The sequence below is a fragment of the Myotis davidii genome, unplaced genomic scaffold (genome assembly GCF_000327345.1).
Source record: "Myotis davidii unplaced genomic scaffold, ASM32734v1 scaffold164, whole genome shotgun sequence".
Classification (NCBI taxonomy): Eukaryota; Metazoa; Chordata; class Mammalia; order Chiroptera; family Vespertilionidae; genus Myotis; species Myotis davidii.
Window position 1 is genome coordinate 4,513,939 of NW_006296417.1, and position 19,171 is coordinate 4,533,109.

Sequence of the window (19,171 nt, forward strand, 5' to 3'; positions counted from 1 at the left end):
TCTATCTGTATCTGTCTGTCTGTCTATCTATCTATCTATCTATCTATATCTGTCTGTCTGTCTACCTATCTATCTATCTATATATATAAATTTCAGAGAGGAAGAGAGAGGGAGAGAGATTTTGCTCGACAAAGAAAAACCGAGTTCCTTCTTCCCCATGTGACCCAGGAGAAATTCCCTCTCCATTTCCAGAACGCCCACTGTGGTTTCTGTAGGGGTCCCTCCTTTTAGAATGAGGCAGGCACTTGGCTGCTGTGCGGGCTGGAACTTACTGCTTCAGCCACTAGAGGGCAGCAGCAGCTGCTCAAAAAATCTCCAGATGCGAACAAGAGGGTCAAATAATGTGGTTCCTGATGACTCCTGAGAATCGATTTGAGTTGTCCTGTGTCCTTCTCACCGAGCTGCCTGTCATGTTCATCCAATTTAAGCGGCGAAGTGCTCGGGAATCCTCATTGCGTCACCATAGGCTTGGAGTAGGGTGGTGGCCAGGAATTACGAATACTCAGTGATTGTCAGGTGTGTTTTTTTTTCTTAAAGATTTTTATTGATTTCAGAGAGGAAGGGAGGGGGAGAGAGAGAGAGATAGAAACATCCATGATGAGAGAGAATCATTGATCGGCTGCCTCCTGCACACCCCGCACTGGGGACCGAGCCCACAACCCGAGCATGTGCCCTTGACCAGAATCGAACCTGGGACCCTTCATTCTGCAGGCCGACGCTCTATCCACTGAGCCGAACCAGCTAGGGCTGGTTTTCAGTTTTTTGTTCTCGTTCAATAGAAACTTGCCTGGCCACTGGGTAAAGCTGGCCATGAAACTGCTGGTCCGCTATGTGTTAAGTTGCCAAAGGTGATACCATCACTTAAAGGGAGGTCAGGGGTTTAGATCCACCATTCCCATCTTCATTCAGAGTTCTTCCATTCACGCGTCACCTATCTGTGGTACATCCACCATGCAGAGTAGGGAATTCTGGGCATAAGATTTACCTTCCAGAGCTTTGAATCAGAGAAGTTTAATATTACGGTCATAGATGGTCCCAGCCAAACATTTTCGATGTTAAAATAACTTTATGAGAGCCCTAGCTGGTTAGGCTCAGTGGATAGAGCACTGGCCTGCGGACTGAAGGGTCCCAGGTTCGATTCTGGTCAAGGGCAAGTACATCAGTTGCAGGATCCTCCCCGGCCTGGGCCCCGGTCGGGGCGCCTGCAGGAGGCAACCAATCCATGTGTCTCTCTCATGTTAATATTTCTCTCTGTCTTTCCCTCTCTCTTCCACTCTCCCTAAACATCAATGGAAAAATATCCTCGCGTGAGGATTAAAAAAATAATAATAATAATTTTATGAGATACAGAGTAGAGAGGTTTTCAGCTTTTGTTGTTGTGACTGGAAAATTATCCTCGCATGAGGTTTAAAAATAATAATAATAATAATTTTATGAGATACAAAGTAGAGAGGTTTTCAGCTTTTGTTGTTGTGACTGCCTGTCTTCAATGCAGCTCTTGCAGAGTTGAATGTCTTAGTCTATGGTGTGAAGCTCTCAGTGAGAAAATGGTCAAGAGCCTTTCCCACTGGTTTCGGGGACGTCACCCTCTCCCCCCACGAAGGAGCATGTCTCGAGGTGAACATTCCACGTGAAACTCGGGGTTCTCCCGTCTGGGGCCTGGGGCCTCTTTCATCCACGTGCTCCGTGCCCCGGTGCTCTGTTCTCTCAACTCCCAGGTTCCCCTGCTGCTGCCGGTTTCTCCTGCCTTCTGAGTTATAAGCTGCTGCCAGATTTATATTTCTGCAGCTTGGCGCCGATCACTTTCCTCTCCTGCTCATCAGCAAACCCGAATTCCCTTCCCTCCTCCCACCCAAGTCATTCCAGATGGACCGAAGGCTTACGTGTAAAAAACAAAACAAAAAAAAAGAGAGAGAAACTACAGAATCAGTGGAAGAAACATGGCGGAACTCATTTAAAATCTCGTAGAGAAAATTGCTTCTAAGCAGAATGTCAAACTACAGTGCTGTAAATTTGCCCAAATAAAAATGAAAATTACTTATTGCAAGAAGTCACGTAAAGTTAAACAGAGTATGACGTGATCTCTATAGCCGATGGCTGATTTCCATAATGAAGGACCCATTCAAATTCATAAGCAAATTGTGAACCATACACCCATAGAGAAAGGGGCGGCGATCTGAACAAGAATTTTCCTGACCAAGAACTAGAAATGTAGGTCACTAAAACATGATTTACTCCAATGTTAGAAATAGAGAAAAAACAGGCAGTACCATTATTCATTTGTTGTTGGTTCTACTTTTATTTTTTAAATATATTTTTATTGATTTCAGAGAGGTAGGGAGAGGGAGAGAGAGAGAGAAACATCCATGATGAGAGAGAATCATGGACCGGCTGCCTCCTACACGCCCCACACTAGGGATTGAGCCCACAACCCAATGTGCCCTTGACCGGAATCGAACCCAGGACCCTTCAGTCCGTAGGCCGACCTCTACCCACTGAGCCAAACCAGCTAGGGCCATTGATATTTTGTTTTAAGAGAGAGGGAAAGACAGAGAGAAACATCGATGTGAGAGCAACACATCAATAGTTTGCCTCCTGCACATACCCCGACCAGGGCCCAGGCCAGGGAGGAGCCTGCAACCGAGGTGCATGCCCTTGACCGGAATCGAACCCGGGACCCTCAGGCCTCAGGTTGACGCTCTAACCACTGAGCACACCTGCTTGGGCAGCCTTGGTTTTGGGAACTGGAGGTTGTGTCACTCCCTGGGGTCCACATGGCAGAATCAGTGGCACCCCAGCCCGGAGGCACCGTCACCGGCCTCTTAGCATCTTTCCCCTCCCCAGGCCCCACCCTACCTCCTTCTTCCCAAGAGCCTCATTGTAGACGGAGAAGCTCCCAGTGAAAAAAGGTTAAAGTCCACCCATTCAGGTGTCATCTCGTCATCTGTATAATCGGGGAGTTGCCTTTCGGAGCGGCTGACCCCTTTGTAGAGCCTGCCTAGTTGAGATGTTTCATCCCTGACAGCCAGGCACTTAGGCTCTGAGAGAGAGAAAAAAAAAGATCACCCTGCTGCCCCCCCTTTCTCGGATTTTCCCAAACAATTAACGCCGCGCTGGATGGACCTGACCCCCCTCTTTCCTCGCCGGGCTCCGTGAGGCCCGGCCCCCCCCTTCGGCGAATCCCAGACATGAAGATCTCCTTTCACGCGACGGCCGCCATTCACCCGTGAAACAGTTTGGACATTATGTGGCTGTCAGGGTGCCTGGGGATTACCCAGGGTGCTTTGCCGGGGAGCAGGGGGGTACCAGCGAGGCCTGGGTTTGAGATGTTTATTTGGAGAGAGTGCTGACAAGCATGAAGCCCCGATCCCACAGTGGCACTTCCATTTAATTAAGGGCCTCTTTTTATTAGAGTTTTCCCCCCACTTTTTATTTATTTATATAGAGAGAGATACCAGAATGATGGTTACAGTCCGGCTTGCAGGGGGGTGGGGGGGGTGGGGGGCAGATTGCTCACAGGGTAGTGGCTGTGAGTGGGCTCATTTTTACAATCCCGCCCAGAACTGCACTTAACTTGGCGTGTGCGTGTGTGTGTATGTGTGTCCGTGTTTAAACTAAAGGCAGCTGGGCTTCTGCCGGCCCCGTGTTGCCAAACTGACAGTGTGACACTTGATATGTCTGCGTGGGTCCTTGTCGTCTCTTTTCTTTAAAGTTAGCAGCCTTGCGAGATTAGAAGACGAACATCAAAATGATCCCTGTGCCTGCCTGGTAAGGCTTGTGATACAGTAGGCACATAACATCTTGCTTTACAGTAGCGGTTCTCAACCTGTGGGTCGCGACCCCTTTGGCAGTCGAACGACGCTTTCACAGGGGTCGCCTAAGACCATCCTGCATATCAGATATTTACACGACGATTCATCACAGGAGCAACATGACAGTGATGAAGTAGCCACAAAAATAATTTTATGGTTGGGTCACAACATGAGGAACTATATTTAAAGGGCCAGAAGGTTGAGAACCACTGCTCTATAGGCACGTGGCATTGGGTGAAAATAGTTGGGAAAGGCATTACTTTCATTTTTCACTAGTTTTTAATTCTGCAGCTAAATAGAAACGTGGGAAAAAAAATGGAGTTAAAAAAGTAACCGGTTCAAGTAATTCATGATGGGTATTAACAGCTTGGCCCGTGTTAATGACAGAGTAACTTTCCCTAATTTTTGATCGAATACACTTAGGCTATTTGGCTCGCTGTTAATATCAGGAATTCACTTCAGTACCCATAGTGGGGGTACTGTGGTGAATCAGGGGTCTTTGTGTACTTATTCATAGCTCTTGTTTGTTCAAATATATTTTTGTTGATTTCAGGGAGGAAGGGAGAGGGGAGAGAGAGACAGAGACTTCAATGATGAGAAAGAATCATGGATCGGCTGCCTCCTGCACGCCCCCTACTGGGAATCGAGCCCACAACCCAGCCACGTGCCCTTGACCGGAATCGAACCCGGGACCCTTCAATCCTCAGGCCGACGCTCTATCCACTGGGCCAAACCATCTAAGGCTGTTTCACAATTAATTACGACAGTATAACCCCAAATTCGACTTTTTTCTTCCTTTGTGGCCGTTCCAGCTGGCTGTTCGTTTAAGCCCTCTTTAGTCGTAATTCACCAGGTGTTAATGCCCATGTGTTCCTGTCTCTGTTACGTGTCCCAGGCATGATGGCATACTTGCATGCATGTAACCCACATGCACCACACATAACCCAGGCATAATGTTGGCAGGCATTTCTCACCCCCCGCCCCCCTTCTCCATTGATCTCAGAAGTGTGGACGAGGGCCCGTCATCGGCCCTCTTTCCTGCTTTGGACACCGTGGCTGGAGGGACTTTATTCATTTCTTTTGGCGTCCGATTCAAAGCTCCCCGGGAGGGGCGGGCAGGTCAGGGGTGCCGCCCCGGCCCACGGAGGGCCTGGCTGGTGTGGCGTTCAGCTGGCCAGGCCCAAACAATGCTCCCTGCTTCCCTGCAGGTGCGGGAGGCAGCAAAGAATGGCAACTTTGTCCATTTAATCTCTTTGACCCCCCCCCCCCCCGCCCTGCCCTCGGTTCCAGGCTCCATCCCCTCGCCCCATCTTTTGAGCCAGGGGTCCCAGAGATTGATCGATTTATTATGATTATGTTCTGACATACAGGGTTCTGTCGAGTCCGCCATCTGGCCAAATGTTTGCAAAACAGAACAAAAGAAAAAACACATCCAAAAGTCGTTTCTTTCCCTTTTCACTGCCTCCCAGCCTTTCTTAAAGAGAGGTGGGCTTCTCCCCAGGACTCCCAACATCGCCAGGGGATTTGATTGCGCGAGTTTTGGGGGGCAGTGTGGCGATGACATGCCCACAATGAAACAAGACAGAAAGAGCTCAAGGAGCCCGTTTATATTCCACCACGGACGACACAGACGAATCCGTCCTTTACCCCAAATTGTTTCGTATGTCCCTGCTCCCCACCTCTGGGCCTTCGGGGTGGCTCAGGGACAGATCCATTCTGGGTGCGCGCGATGAAATGCTTTGAGCTCCGGGAGTGTGGAAAGAAACTTTACTTAATGGAGAGACCCCAGGCGTTTGCGTACATTTGAAAAACAAACCGCACACAAACCTGTCTAGCTCTCTCTCTTTCTCTCTTAAAGGCACCAGCGATCCCTACGTGAAATTTAAGCTGAACGGGAAGACGCTGTACAAAAGTAAAGTCATATATAAGAACTTGAACCCGGTCTGGGATGAGATCGTTGTCTTGCCAATACAGAGCCTTGATCAGAAGCTCCGTGTGAAGGTAATCAACCACCGACGGCTTTCAGATCTGCTCTTGCAGGCCGATCGTTGCCCTCTTCAAAATGAACCTCCCCAAATTCATTCTTTTATTGTTCTTAAGCGCTGGGTTAAAAATACTAGCAGGCAGCGGGCTGTCTATATGCCTCGCCGGCAACGTGTATTTCTTTCAGGCCCATGAGAGAGAGACGGTACAGAACATCCGCGTGGAAACCACATCTCCACTGATTGTGCTTAAACTTACCGGATGTGGAAGAATTATTACCGGCAGTTCAGGAGCGACGCGTCCGAAAGCCTCTCTCATTAGGAATAACTTTATACTTAATAGAGCTTTAAGCTCCTGGTTGTAAGCATTAATTGCTCTAACATCTGGGTGAAAACTGCCTGCGTTGAGTGCAGGAGGAGATTGCTAGAGAATATTTCGCAAATTTCTATTTAATTGGCAGACCTAACTCACCATGAAAAATACTAAATTTTAATGAGAGCCGGTTTAAGACGACGGAGAGTAGAGTCCATTGTGCATAACGTCTGAATGCCTCTGAACACCGACTTTTAAAAGTATATTTTGTTGCTGTTTCGGGCAAAATGGGCAAGTTAGAATAATTTTCTCCTCTCCATCGGCTTGGCGAAATTCCTCTTGAACTGTCCTATGCAAATTATTTTTAGAGCTAGAAGACCGAATGTGAAGTTCTCAGCCTATTACATGTATGAATAATCTGAGAGACGTGGTTTTACTGCATTAATGTGTGTTCCTGGCCCGCTTTTAAAGGTATATGATCGCGATTTAACTACATCTGATTTCATGGGCTCTGCGTTTGTCGTCCTCAGCGAACTTGAGCTGAACAGGTATTGCGCTTTTACCTCCTAAGAGCTATTCATGAATTTTAGGGGGAACTCGAGATCATGTGAACTGGCATTCGCTTAGATCAAATGACAGAAAAGTCTGCATCTATGCAAGAGGGCTGAACATATCTTCGATGAGTGATTTTTGCTTTTCAGTTCCCCAACGTACTTGTCAGATAGGAAGTCCTCCGTAATACATGCTACCGTGCGCAGTGCATTTTTCATTCTCACTTGTTAATATTCAGGTTTCTGTTCACCTACCTGACTTAAAATTAAAACAAGTATTTACATTTTATTGGGGGGGCGGGGGGAGGTGAGAAGCAGTTAACCAGCTGTTGAATGCGGCAATGCCACACAATTCCTCTGCCTTGAAGGCGGTTGTTTTATTTCCTGAATTTGGTGCTTTTTAAACTTGTGTCTAACCCTTATTCAGAGCTAGAAGGCTTTTACCATGGGTTTCTGACGTATTGTAAGACTACACAGGTGGGCCAGGACGTGCTCACATTATTCGTTGGTTTTGATTTTCTACTTTTTTTTTGCTTGTAGAACGACTGAACATATTTTAAAATTGGAAGACCCGAACAGTTTAGAAGACGACATGGGAGTAATTGTGTTAAACCTGAACCTCGTCGTGAAACAGGGTGACTTTAAGCGACACGTGAGTATCACCACTTTCTTCTTCTTGAAATCCTCCATTGCCTTCGTCCTCGGCTCACTGGGCGACCAGATGGATTGATCTTTTTTGTAATTGTTTTGAAGGGGAAACAAATAATTTAACAGAGACTTAAAGAACTTATTTGTGGTGTGTGTATGTATGTGTATACACACACACACACATACATACATACATACATACATGCATATATATCCTCTCTTTTGGATCTCTGGAAAGAAAATCAATTAAGAGTTCCCGTGCCCTAACCGGTTTGCTCAGTGGATAGAGCACTGGCCTGCAGACTGAAGGGTCCCGGGTTCGATTCCGGTCAAGGGCATGTACCTTGGTTGCGGGCACATCCCCAGGAGGGGGTGTGCAGGAGGCAGCTGATCGATGTTTCTCTCTCATGATGTTTCTAACTCTCCATCCCTCTCCCTTCCTCTCTTTAAAAAAAAAAAATCAATAAAGTATATTTTAATAAAGAGAATTCTCCCTATTTGGGCTAGGGATAGAGATAGCGCTGCTATGACTAAAATGTGTATGTGGCTTATGGTTTGCTCTTAGCAGATCATCTGAAATACAGTTTTACTAAGTGTTCAGGTTTTTAGTTAGCATCTCCTTCGGTCCTAGAGAACTTGGGTATTGTTCAGTCACGAAAAGCAGTTTCCAGGATTTAATTACTGCGTTGTACGTTATTAAGGCGACCCAGTATAGTATATATTTGAAGCATGTCTGTTTCTGTTTCTTTTAGCCACCAAGTTTTCTATGGAGAGTACTTTTGGGAGGATAGAGATTTTAATGTTCTGTGGTCCGTTATATAGACATTTCCAACTGATGCACAACCTGGTGCAAATTCCTCTAATACCAACACAGCTTTGGGTTTGTTGTGATGCTATGGCAGGGGTTCTGTCATTTTGAGCACATCTGTGAATGCAAATAGTAATCTTATTTTATATTCAGAGCATATAATGAGACTCCAAGAATTAAAATAAGATCAAAAAGCATCTTTGGTTGTCACTTATTCGAAAGGTATTTTTGAAGCCAGCCGAAATACCTCCTCGAAAAGGGACGAAGCTGTGTGAAAATGGAGCGTGTTTCAAATCGGGCCTGTTTATAAATTAGGCCTCCATTAATGCCTCTCGAATTGAGTCACTGGGGTCGGCGACAAGAATATTCTTCATTTTGACATCATCTTTGCTTGTCGCTGTAACTTATTTTCACGATGACAATCATGACTGATTTACTGGTGACCCGAGAAAAACGGCTTCAGGAAGCAGGAACACAGCACTGTGGCTTTTCAAATGCCAGAGGGTCAGCTAAATAGTTGCTATTTTTAATTCAAAACCGTACGCGGATTTACTGGACAATGACGGAGAAAAAAATACCCACCGATTTTTTAAAAAGTGTCAGCGTTCAGACTTGAGGCCTCTTTAACGCTGACGTTTGGATGTTGAAATGTCTTCAAGTTGCTGTTGAAAATGAATCTATTTTTCTAGCTGACGTCACGAAGAAGGAATTTTCTGTGGCTGCTCTTAGTCCTGGCAGTATTGGCACTTGAGTCAGTGTCACTGTGAGCAGAAGGTGACCAGTCACTTGAGCTGGATGCCGGGTTAAGGTACATGAATGTGAGCCAGTATCGTTTGCCACGTGGGTGAGCAATTGCTAGCTGATAGGTTCCAATAATGTCTTACATGTGTACGTGGGGTTTGTAAAGTTGGATAATTTCCCCACGAAAACACTTGCATATTTAAGCGGCATACTAGCTGCATACTTATTCCCCTTGTAAATTTTCCTGGGACAGATTAGATTATGTTTAGCAGTGACACTGACCCTTACAATATATTTAAATATTGCCGAAGTTTGGAGTTCAAAAGTAATGTTACCTTAGTTAAAAATTTTATTTCAATAAGGAAACATTTGTAATTCCTTAACTAAGAATTAAAAAAAAATTTATTTCAAATGCAGAGATATTAATATTCAATACAGCTTGAGTTTTTGTAGTTGTTGTTTTTTTATATAAAGCATCTCAAGAAATATCTTTCCAGAGTCCTAAAAGTAGCCACACTTGTCATGTTATTTGGTTTGGCTCTCCAATTTTTTTTTAAGATTATGTTTTTATTGATTTCAGAGAGGAAGGGAGAGCGGGGCAGAGAGAGAGAGCGAGACATCAATGCTGAGAGAGAGTCACTTTTAGGCTGCCTCCTGCATACCCCACACTGGGGATGGAGCCCGCAACCCAGGCATGTGCCCTGACCGGGAATCGAACCGTGACCTCCTGGTTCATAGGTCGACGCTCAACCACTGAGCCACACCGGCCGGGCCCCACCTGCTGTTTTTGAGAAATTTTCAGGCTGGATATGTGCTCGCTCACGTACTTTTCTCATTTTCTTTGTTCTTTGCTTGTCTGGCAGAGGTCTAGTGTGCAAAATACTGATTTTATATATGTTTTCTGTGGGTATTACAACGCAGGGAAAAACCCTGCCTGCAACTGGTAGTTTTATTTTTCTGTTTCTGTACTTGACCGAAGTGTACCCCTGCAAGGAATAATTTATCCTGGGCTGTGGGTAGTTAATTATTCGACTCAAAGTGCCTATCAGGGACCTTTAGGATATAAAAGGAAATGTCTGAGGATTTTTTAAAAATAAAATATACTCAATAAATATTTATTGAACCAATTGATAGGGAAAATCTGACAATTTTACATAGTTTTACTGATTTTTGAGTCAGATGTTTCTGAATTTCCTTAGTCAGTTCTTCCAGCTCAGTCTGTCACCAATGGTACGTTGTTTATTGGGGTTCCTCTTTGTCTCCAATAAACAATTTCAACCCATATTTCAAAGATGTGGATGTTTTTGATGAATGATGACTCTACACATGGTCCCTGAACCTAGGGAGGTATTTTCATGGAGTGTTTTCCCTTTTGAGGATTTTTAAAAATTGAGTTAAGTTACTAAAGTTTTATATTTGGTTTTTTAAATGGGAGTCATAACACGAAACTGGGAAGGCAGTGATTTATTGATAGGGAATATTTTGTTTATAAATTCATTTTTTTTAAAAGTCTGATGGAGAGAGTTCAGTTTGAATTCTCAGTGTTGAACCCATATTTCTTACCATCCTCATTGAGGCAATCGCTGTTGCTCTAAAACCACGCTGACAAAAACCTTAACATGTGCAAAATGTCTATAAATTGACCCTTAGGCGTGGATTGCTGTGTATGTGGGCAGAGCACAGTGAGAAGGTAAAGGCGGTGAATGTCTGGAAAGCTGACCAACCTGGTATCTCTTTTTCTTGGCAAAAGTAGGACTGGAGTTAGAATCACATCCGACTCCCTGGGTTTGAATCCTGGCTCCCACATTTTAGAGTTTTGAGAATGAAGCGAGCAGGTCAAATTCACAAACTAACCCAACGCCTCTCAGCAACAATTTCCTCATGAGTGAAATGGGGATAAAAAAAAAAAAAAGGTTATTTTACAAAATGGCGAAGATTGAGATGATCAGGTGCAGAGTTTGGCATGGGGTAGGCACTCTCTATATGGTAGCTTTCGTATTGTAGTAAGCAGACAGAAACAGTCATTCGGCACTTACATCCATATCCATTTTCTATGTCTTTTATGATCATTACAGAGATCAAAAGAGTCATACGTCAAAAGGCCCCAACTAGCCTTGTGTGCCTTTAAGATGGTAATTAATTTTGATGTATGTTTGGGTTGAAATACATGTCAACGTGTTACTGGGATAATATAAAAAAGAACTAATTTTAGCACCCAGGTTGTCATATCTACAACTCCATGTCACGTGCTTAATGCTGAACTCACAGTTGCACCAGCAGAAGTGTTTTTAAATAAAGAATATTTTCAAGTCACTTCCGTATCCACGTTTCTAGTTGCTGGTCACTAGAATGAATATAAGTGGATTTCCCCCAAAGACTATATATTGCCTGGTTTATAATTTACTGGGAAGATGTATGGGTGGCATGGACAGGTCATTTGCCTAAAGGTATTTTTTCCTTAAGCAATAATAATCAATGTGGGCTGCTCCATCAGGCTCATAATTGAGTTGTAATCTCCCAAATTTATCCGAGTTTGAACATCCAGTTAGGTGGCTAACCAGCCACAGTCCTGGGCAGTGATGGAGGGAAGGAGAGGATTTTGCTAGGAGAGAATTTTAACTGTCTACGCAATCCAGCAGCCTTAGACCGGTGGAGAAATTCCTTGCTGTTCAGAAATTTTTTTCTTCTCTCCCTCAGAGCTGTGTTAGCCTATTTTTCTTCATTGTGTAGGAATGACTCCGATTTTTTTTTTTTTAAATTGAGACTTAATCCGTGGTAGGTAAACGGAATTATTTTTCTAGTATCTAAAACTCTGGAAACCTAAACATGAACGCACATTGTCCCTGAATTTCTTTAAATATTTTTGTAACCTCACCTGAATATTTCAAGTAGGAGAACGCTGCCTTTTAGAGGTGAAACTGTACTGTTTCCAGGCGTTTCAGAACATACGTGTAAAGGACTTGTACGGACGGAGCACTATTTCTATGACCTTGGGCGTTCCTTGTTGAAAGTACTGTGGACAAATGGTGTAACGGCTGCAGATATGTGATTTCTCTCTGTTTCTAACTGTTTCCTTGCTCACACGTGTTTTCTCTGTAACCTCAGACAAAGGTGGAATGTCCGTCATTCCCATGTCATCTTTACCATCTAGCTAGTAGAATGCTATTTTTGTGTGGCTAACGATTCTGTTTCTCTCTTTCCTTTTGCCCTTCTTCACCATTCAATGGACTCCATCCTCAGCGCTGGTCGAATCGCAAGCGGATAAGCGGAGGCAAGGTAAATACCACTGTTTTTTGGGTTTTTTTTTTTTAATGTGTTATTTACATCCTTGGGTCAGGAGTGCACCTTCATTACAAACACAAGCGCACACGTGAGTCATACCGCCGACCCCTCCCACGGAGCGGGTTCTATTCCTCTCCCTGCTGTTCGGCCGGGGGACACAACCTCCCTTTTAAAATTTCACTCAGTAAGGGCACGGCCAGATGTTGGAACTCACGCCCCCTTGCTCTGGTGGTGACATTGTATATGTCCCGGCCACGCTGCAACGTTCCACTTCATTAAGTTTAGATTATTCGGGGTGTCGCGCAGCTAGATGGAGTCTTTTAGGAAGTTATTTACCGTTAGGTAGAGATTAGCTTTGGTGTTACAGGGACAAAGAAAATATAAATGAAAAGGATTTTACGTGTTTTATATAACTTCTGGGGGAAAAAAAACAACACACCACTTATTGCTTTTTGGTTGAGATTCTTTAGGTATTTCTTAATACCAGTACTGGTGATTTTTTTTACTTGGTTAGTTTATACTTAAGCAATTATGTCCACGGCTGTCCAATTTGTAAAAAAGTGTCGGTACCGAGGTAGAAATGCATTCTGAGTGATCAGGTTATGAAATTAGCACCTTGCAACTTAAGTGACTGCATGCCTAAAGGAGCGTGAAACGAAACCAACAAGACATTTTTAAAAAATTAAAACTTCATTTAGCAGCCGGGCTGCTTTGTTAAAGAGAAATAACCCACAGGGGGATGGCCGTGGTTTATGTGTGCGTGGGGGGGTCGGGGGGGGGGGGGGGGCTGTGTCGGTTACTTATATCCGTTTATTTACACAAACACCTGCACAAATACACATGCCGGCTCTGATTTCTGACCTCACTGTATTTCAGCTGCTTCCTTCTGTGTAAAATAAAGAGAATGAGACAAAGACTTTGTGAATTTATAAGAAAAAAATATTTTTATTGATTTCAGAGAGGAAGAGAGAGGGAGAGAGAAAAGAGAGAGAGAGAGAGATTGAGAGATTTGTAACCTGACCAGCCCTAGTCATTTAGGAAGACAGGCAAACTTGAGAAACCTTGTCTTTTAAAATTCAAAAGAGCCCTAGCTGGTTTGGCTCAGTGGATAGAGCATCAGCCTGCAGACGGAAGGGTCCCGGGTTCGATGCCGGTCAAGGGCATCTGCCTGGGTTGCGGGCTCGATCCCCACTAGGGGGTGTGCAGGAGGCAGCCAATCCATGATTCTCTCTCACCCTTGATATCTGTCTCTCTCTCTCCCTTCCTCTCTGAAATCAATACAAATATATTTTAAAAAGTCAATAAAATAAAATAAAATTCAAAGGCACCCCAAGTCCCGATGCTTCCTAAAGCATATCCCCTTTGCATGTTGAGCCCTTTCAGAAAGAACTACGATAAGGTGTTTTGTCCCCCTGCCAGTTCCCTGGGTGCCCAAACCTCCGGCTCCCTGTTCGAAACGCAGAGCCAATAAATAAAGTGAAACCGTCTCAGAACTCCCTCCACGCTCCTGTCTTTTCCCTTTATAGTCACTAGAGGGGAGAAGAACTTCACTTCTGGCCGCAGGAGGGAGGCCGGCCCTGGCGCTCCCACATTTAAGAGTTGCTGTAACCATCCGAGGCAGTAAAACTTCCCTGCCTGCCCCGGCGCAGCCTGACAAAGCAGTATTTTCTCGGTTTATTGATTCTGTGCTGCACTAAAACACGGGCCTGGACATCAATAACCATGTGTAGTTAGGGAGCCCCGGCCTGCGGACGGGCCCGGGCAGTTTGTGGGAGAACATAAAGGCTGGGAAGAGAAATTGTGAGCCTGGGGAATAGTGTAGCTGGGGAGGACAGGAGAGGTTATGGAAGAATGGGCCAAGCAGGGAAGGAGGAGAGAAAAAATGTTGACGGCCCGGATAAAGATATCAAAAATATGGGCGCCACACTGGGGCCCGGAGAGCAGTATTTATTTCCCGGCTCCAGAGCTGTCTTCACACTGAGCTGTTGTCTGTGTTTTTTTTGGTGTTTTTTTTTTTTTTTCCCTCCCTTCCATGATAGTTTCTAGAATTTGGACTTCAGTGCCCTGGGCTCAGGGACATCGTAAATGTCCAGAGCGCGTAGCTGTGTTTCATAAAACCTCAGAGCCACAGAGCTCGCTGCAAGCTGCTGATGATCTTTAGTTGAGATGCAGTTGACACAGGATTGGTGACGAATTGCAACTGGTCGGTTGATTCCTGACGGCTTGGCGTGTGCAGTTTGGAGAGACAAATGCGACGGGCTTCTCATTTGGCTCATGAAAATGAGTCCCTGGGAAAGTCTAGAGATGCTGTGATGATTGCTCTGTAAGAGCTGTTGGAATACCCGGGTGAGCCCCGGCCGGTGTGGCTCAGTGGATAGGGCATCGGCCTGCAGACGGAAGGGTCCCGGGCTTGATTCCGGTCAAGGGCACGTACCTCAGTGGCAGGCTCGAGCCCCAGCCGGTGCAGGAGGCAACCAATCGATGTTCCTCTCTCTTTTGTCTCTCCCTTCCCTTCCATTCTTTCTAAAAATCAATGGGAAAAAAAATCCTCAGGTGAGGATTAAAAAGAAAAGAAAAATAAAAAGGTACCTTGATGAACCTTTCTTGGTATTTTTAAACTACAGGGTTTGGCAAAAGTAGGGTTACAGTTGCGAGTATATGAAACAGAATGTATCCTTGTATCATTACTTATTTTTTTTAAAAAAAATATATTTTATTGATTTTTTACAGAGAGGAAGGGAGAGGGATAGAGAGTTAGAAATATCGAAACTCTTTACTAAAGAGTTTCCTGCCTACACCAACCTTGATTTTAATATACTAAATATAGAGATCGTCTTCAAATATAGGGTCAGGTGTCCCCCACAGCCTTCGTTTATCTTGTGATGAGCATGTTAAGATGATCATCGAGAATTTGTTGTAAGATGGCCTGAACCAGATGCCTACCTCCTTTTGAATATTTTTTAATATGTTTTATTTATTTTTTTTACAGAGAGGAAGGGAGAGGGATAGAGAGTTAGAAACATCGATGAGAGAGAAACATCGATCAGCTGCCTCCTGCACATCTACTGGGGATGTGCCCACAACCCAGGTACATGCCCTTGACCGGAATCGAACCTGGGACCCTTCAGTCCGCAGGCCGACGCTCTATCCACTGAGCCAAACCGGTTAGGGCTCCTTTTGAATATTTGCTACATACAATCTTCGCTGGGAATCCATCTGTTTCTAAACCTCACTTCTCTCTTTGTAATGTGTGCAACAGTTCTAGAGATAAATAATTAACAGCAGTCACTTCTTTTACAGCAAGAGTCTAATGGGAAAAAAGCAATAATGGAATTGATGAATTACTGAGGGTATTCAGAAATCTGCATGCGCGCACGCACACACACTCACACACACTCACACACACCTGCCTGCCATCCTTTGAGGTATTTGAGTCTGTACAGGTTCGATGGCCGAGTACAGCACCCCTTTAGTTCCGTGTTCCCTTTACTTTTGGTTAATTCGCACCGAGATAAAGTGTATATTCTTTCCTAGCCCCTCTTTCGACCCACACCCTCTCCTGCAGTCATCTGTCAGCGATCCCAGGGTCAGAGCTGTGCCCCGTCCTGGTCTAACATTTTTCTGTATGAAATTAGTTGACTAGCGGTGCCACCTTTGCCCTGTTTGACTGCACATCCTTTTATCTCTGTTCCTCTGTTAGTTCAGAGGCTGACCTCCGCAGATAGGGTTTCCCGGGCCTCCGTCAGCTGGCCTCCAGCTGGCTGTGTGCGGTGGGAGGAATCGGCAGGATCCCAGGGTGGGAGAGGGGGAGGTCGGGTGTGTCTACGTTTTGCATCTCCCATTAGCCAGACCAGCTGGTTTTCAGCTTCAGCCGGGAGACCCTGGACCTAGTATTTACTCTTTTTTTTTTTTTTGATCTCTGTGGCCCAAGGGGCTTAGAATGTCAGCTTGCGGGCCAACCCAGCCCTGTGTCTGTTTTCTAAAATAACAGCTGTATTGGACCACAGCTGCATGCATTGGTGTATAAACCATCTCGAGCGCCCGGCTGGTGTGGCTCAATGGTTGAACATCGACCTATGAACCAGGAGGTCACGGTTCGATTCTGGTCAAGGGCCCATACCCGGGTTGCAGGCTCGATCCCCAGTAGGGGGCATGCGGGAGGCAGGCGATCCATGATTCCCTCTCATCATGGATGTTTCTCTCTCTCTCTCCCCATCGCCCTTCCTCTTTGAAATCAATAAAAAACATATATATTAAACCGTCTGGGGCTGACCGTGGCCGTGTGGAGTCTTTGGGACGGAGACCTAGTGGCCGACAAGCCTAAATGCTGACTGTCCGGACGTCACAGGAAAAGGCCACCGCCCCTGGCCCAGCCGAGGAGTCGTAGACGCTCCCTACTGTGTTCTTCCCCGAGGTTATCTGCTCTCTGTTTGGCTTCTCAGCATCTCCTTCAGCTGTGCAAACAGTGCTCTCTGTTGTGTGCCCTCCGTGTTCAATACCAGAAATAGTTTTCTTTTCCTGTTGGATCCCAGTACAAATTAGAGGGGCCAAGCCCTAGCTTCCTGCATTTTTATTTTTGATTGGTTTCAGAGAGGAATCGAGAGGGAGAGATAGAAACAGCAATGATGATAAAGAATCAGCAGAGAGGAAGGGAGAGAGAGAGAGAAACATCGATGATGAGAGAATCATGGATCGGCTGCCTCCTGCACGCCCCCTACTGGCGATCAAGCCCATAACCCGGGCCTGTGCCCTGACTGGGAATCGAACCGTGACCTCCTGGTTCCTAGGTCGACGCTCAACCCCTGAGCCACGCCGGCCGGGCGGCTTAGGTTGGTCTTGAACCCCGAGAGCTGTCCTGTTCACGGACCAGAACCTCCTTTCTTGCTCATCTTTCCACTTGAGCTTTTTCAAGTCTGCCGACCTCAGACTCATCGCACAGTAGCTGCCCCGTGACGGGGTGCTGGCGGGGAAGGGGGGTCGGGGGGAAGGAGGCCGGTGAATATTTGCGGGTCGTGCTCTCCTACGCTGGGGTGATGCGCACCTCCCGTGGGGTCTGACCCCTCTGCTAGGCTCCTGCCCCCGGGCTGAGAGCTGAGCGACTCTGTGGGTTGGGTGACCCTGTGGCTAAATGCGTGAGACCCGGGAAGTCTTGGCAAATGACCGTGGCTGTGCCCTTGCCTTTGACCCCGTCACACAGGCCGACAGCGAGCCAGTTTGCTCAGTTTGGCTTCTGAGCACTTGGCAGAGGCCAGCGCTCGCTGCAGGGTCGAGCCCTTCGCAGGCAGCGTGCTCAGCGGGTATTGCTTTGCGAGGGGGGCTTGGCCCCCATTCCACACTTGTTGCGTGCTCGAGGCGGAGAACCACTGGCGGGGTCTCAGGTGTGAAGTGGGGTGCTGGGCGGAGTAGGAGAGGAAGCCAGGGGTGTGAGAAGGGACTCCAGGGCCCAGAGCCGGCGATCGCTTAGCAACCCTCCCAGAGGCGTCCGAAGCGTGCTGGAGGCGGAGAACCACTCGCGGGGTCTCATGTGTGAAGTGGGGTGCTGGGAGGAGTAGGAGAGGAAGCCAGGGGTGTGAGAAGGGCAGGCCTCGGAGGCCGGTGGCTACGCTGCTTCATTGTAGGTAGCGCTGGGTGGGGGCAGGGCAGAGAGGTGCCCAGGGTGGGCAGCAGAAGGAGGCTCTGGGGTGTAGGTGCCAGCCCTGACCTTGCAGAAGCCCAAGAGTGAGCGATTCCTTAGATGTTGTATCCCCAGGGCTTCACTCAAGTCCCAGCCCTGGCTAGAACGGCACTGAAATATGTATATATATTTTTAAATTTTTATTTATTGATTTTTTTAAAGCGAGAGAGGGATAGAGAGAGAGAGAGAAAGAGAGAGAGAGACATGGATTTGTTGTTCTACTTATATATACATTCATTTGGTGATTCTTCTATGTGCCCTGACCTGAGATCAGACCCATGACCTTGGTACATGGGGGCAATGCTCTAACCAACTGAGCTACCCGGCCAGGGCCAGCACTGAAACATTTTAAGGGAAAAAGAGACATAGAAATACAGAACATGGAAGTGAAGGCCCGGAGGATGACAGTTGTGAATCAAGAAATACTAGTCGGGCCAAAACCGGTTTGGCTCAGTGGATAGAGCGTCGGCCTGCGGACTGAAGGGTCCCGGGCTCGATTCCGGCCAAGGGCATTTGCCTGGGTTGCAGGCACATCCCCAGTAGGAGGTGTGCAGGAGGCAGCTGATCGATGTTTCTCTCTCATCGATGTTTCCAACTTTCTATATCTCTCCCTTCCTCTCTGTAAAAAATCAATAAAATATATTTTTAAAAAAAGAAGAAATACTAGTCGGGTAAATGTGATTGATTGCCTTCTGAACTTGCTAGAGATCAGGGCAAAACAAGAAAATCTGAAGTTATCGCAAAGCCTTCATTTTCTTCTTTATGTTTTAAATGCATTTAGAAGCATCCTCCTGGTTCCAAGCCCTGAGAGTCATTGGGTATTTGTAGACATGATCCATTTTTAAAAAACTTCTCTTAATCGAATTTTTAAAATAGATTTTATTGATTTCAGAGAGGAATGGAGAGGGAGAGAGAGATGAAAACATCAGTGATGAGAGAATCATTGATCACCTGCCTCCTGCACACCTCACACTGGGGATCGAGCCTGCAACCCGGGCATGTGCCCCGACTGGGAATCGAACCATGATGTCCTGGTTCATAGATCGACTCTTAACCTCAGAGCCACACTGGCCAGGCTAATTTTTATGATAGAAACATCAATGATGACAGAGAATCGTTGTCTTAACCTCTGAGCCACACTGGCCAGGCTAACTAATTTTTATGATAGAAACATCAACGATGACAGAGAATCGTTGATGCGCTGCCTCCTGCATGCCCTTTACTGGGGATCGAGTCCGCAACCCTGGGCATGTTCCCTTGACCAGTATCGAACCTGGGACCCTTCAGTCTGCAGTCCTGCGCTCTACCCATTGAGCCACACCAGCTGGGCTCATTTTTATTTTTAAGTGTGACAACTGAG

At 46.1% G+C, this 19,171-nt stretch overlaps 1 protein-coding gene across 2 annotated transcripts in view; it reads left to right on the forward strand.

Annotated features, from left to right (window-relative positions):
* Window positions 1-5,732: 5,732 nt before the first annotated feature.
* MCTP2 (multiple C2 domains, transmembrane 2) overlaps window positions 5,733-19,171 on the forward strand; it is an 89,502-nt gene continuing 76,063 nt past the window's right edge. For both annotated transcript variants that reach the window (XM_015569139.1, XM_015569141.1), the window contains exons 1-4: window positions 5,733-5,813; window positions 6,579-6,655; window positions 7,199-7,310; window positions 12,096-12,131. In XM_015569139.1, coding sequence (XP_015424625.1) covers window positions 6,612-6,655; window positions 7,199-7,310; window positions 12,096-12,131 — 192 coding nt within the window. In that variant the 5' untranslated portion in view covers window positions 5,733-5,813; window positions 6,579-6,611. The remainder of the gene's footprint in view (window positions 5,814-6,578; window positions 6,656-7,198; window positions 7,311-12,095; window positions 12,132-19,171) is intronic.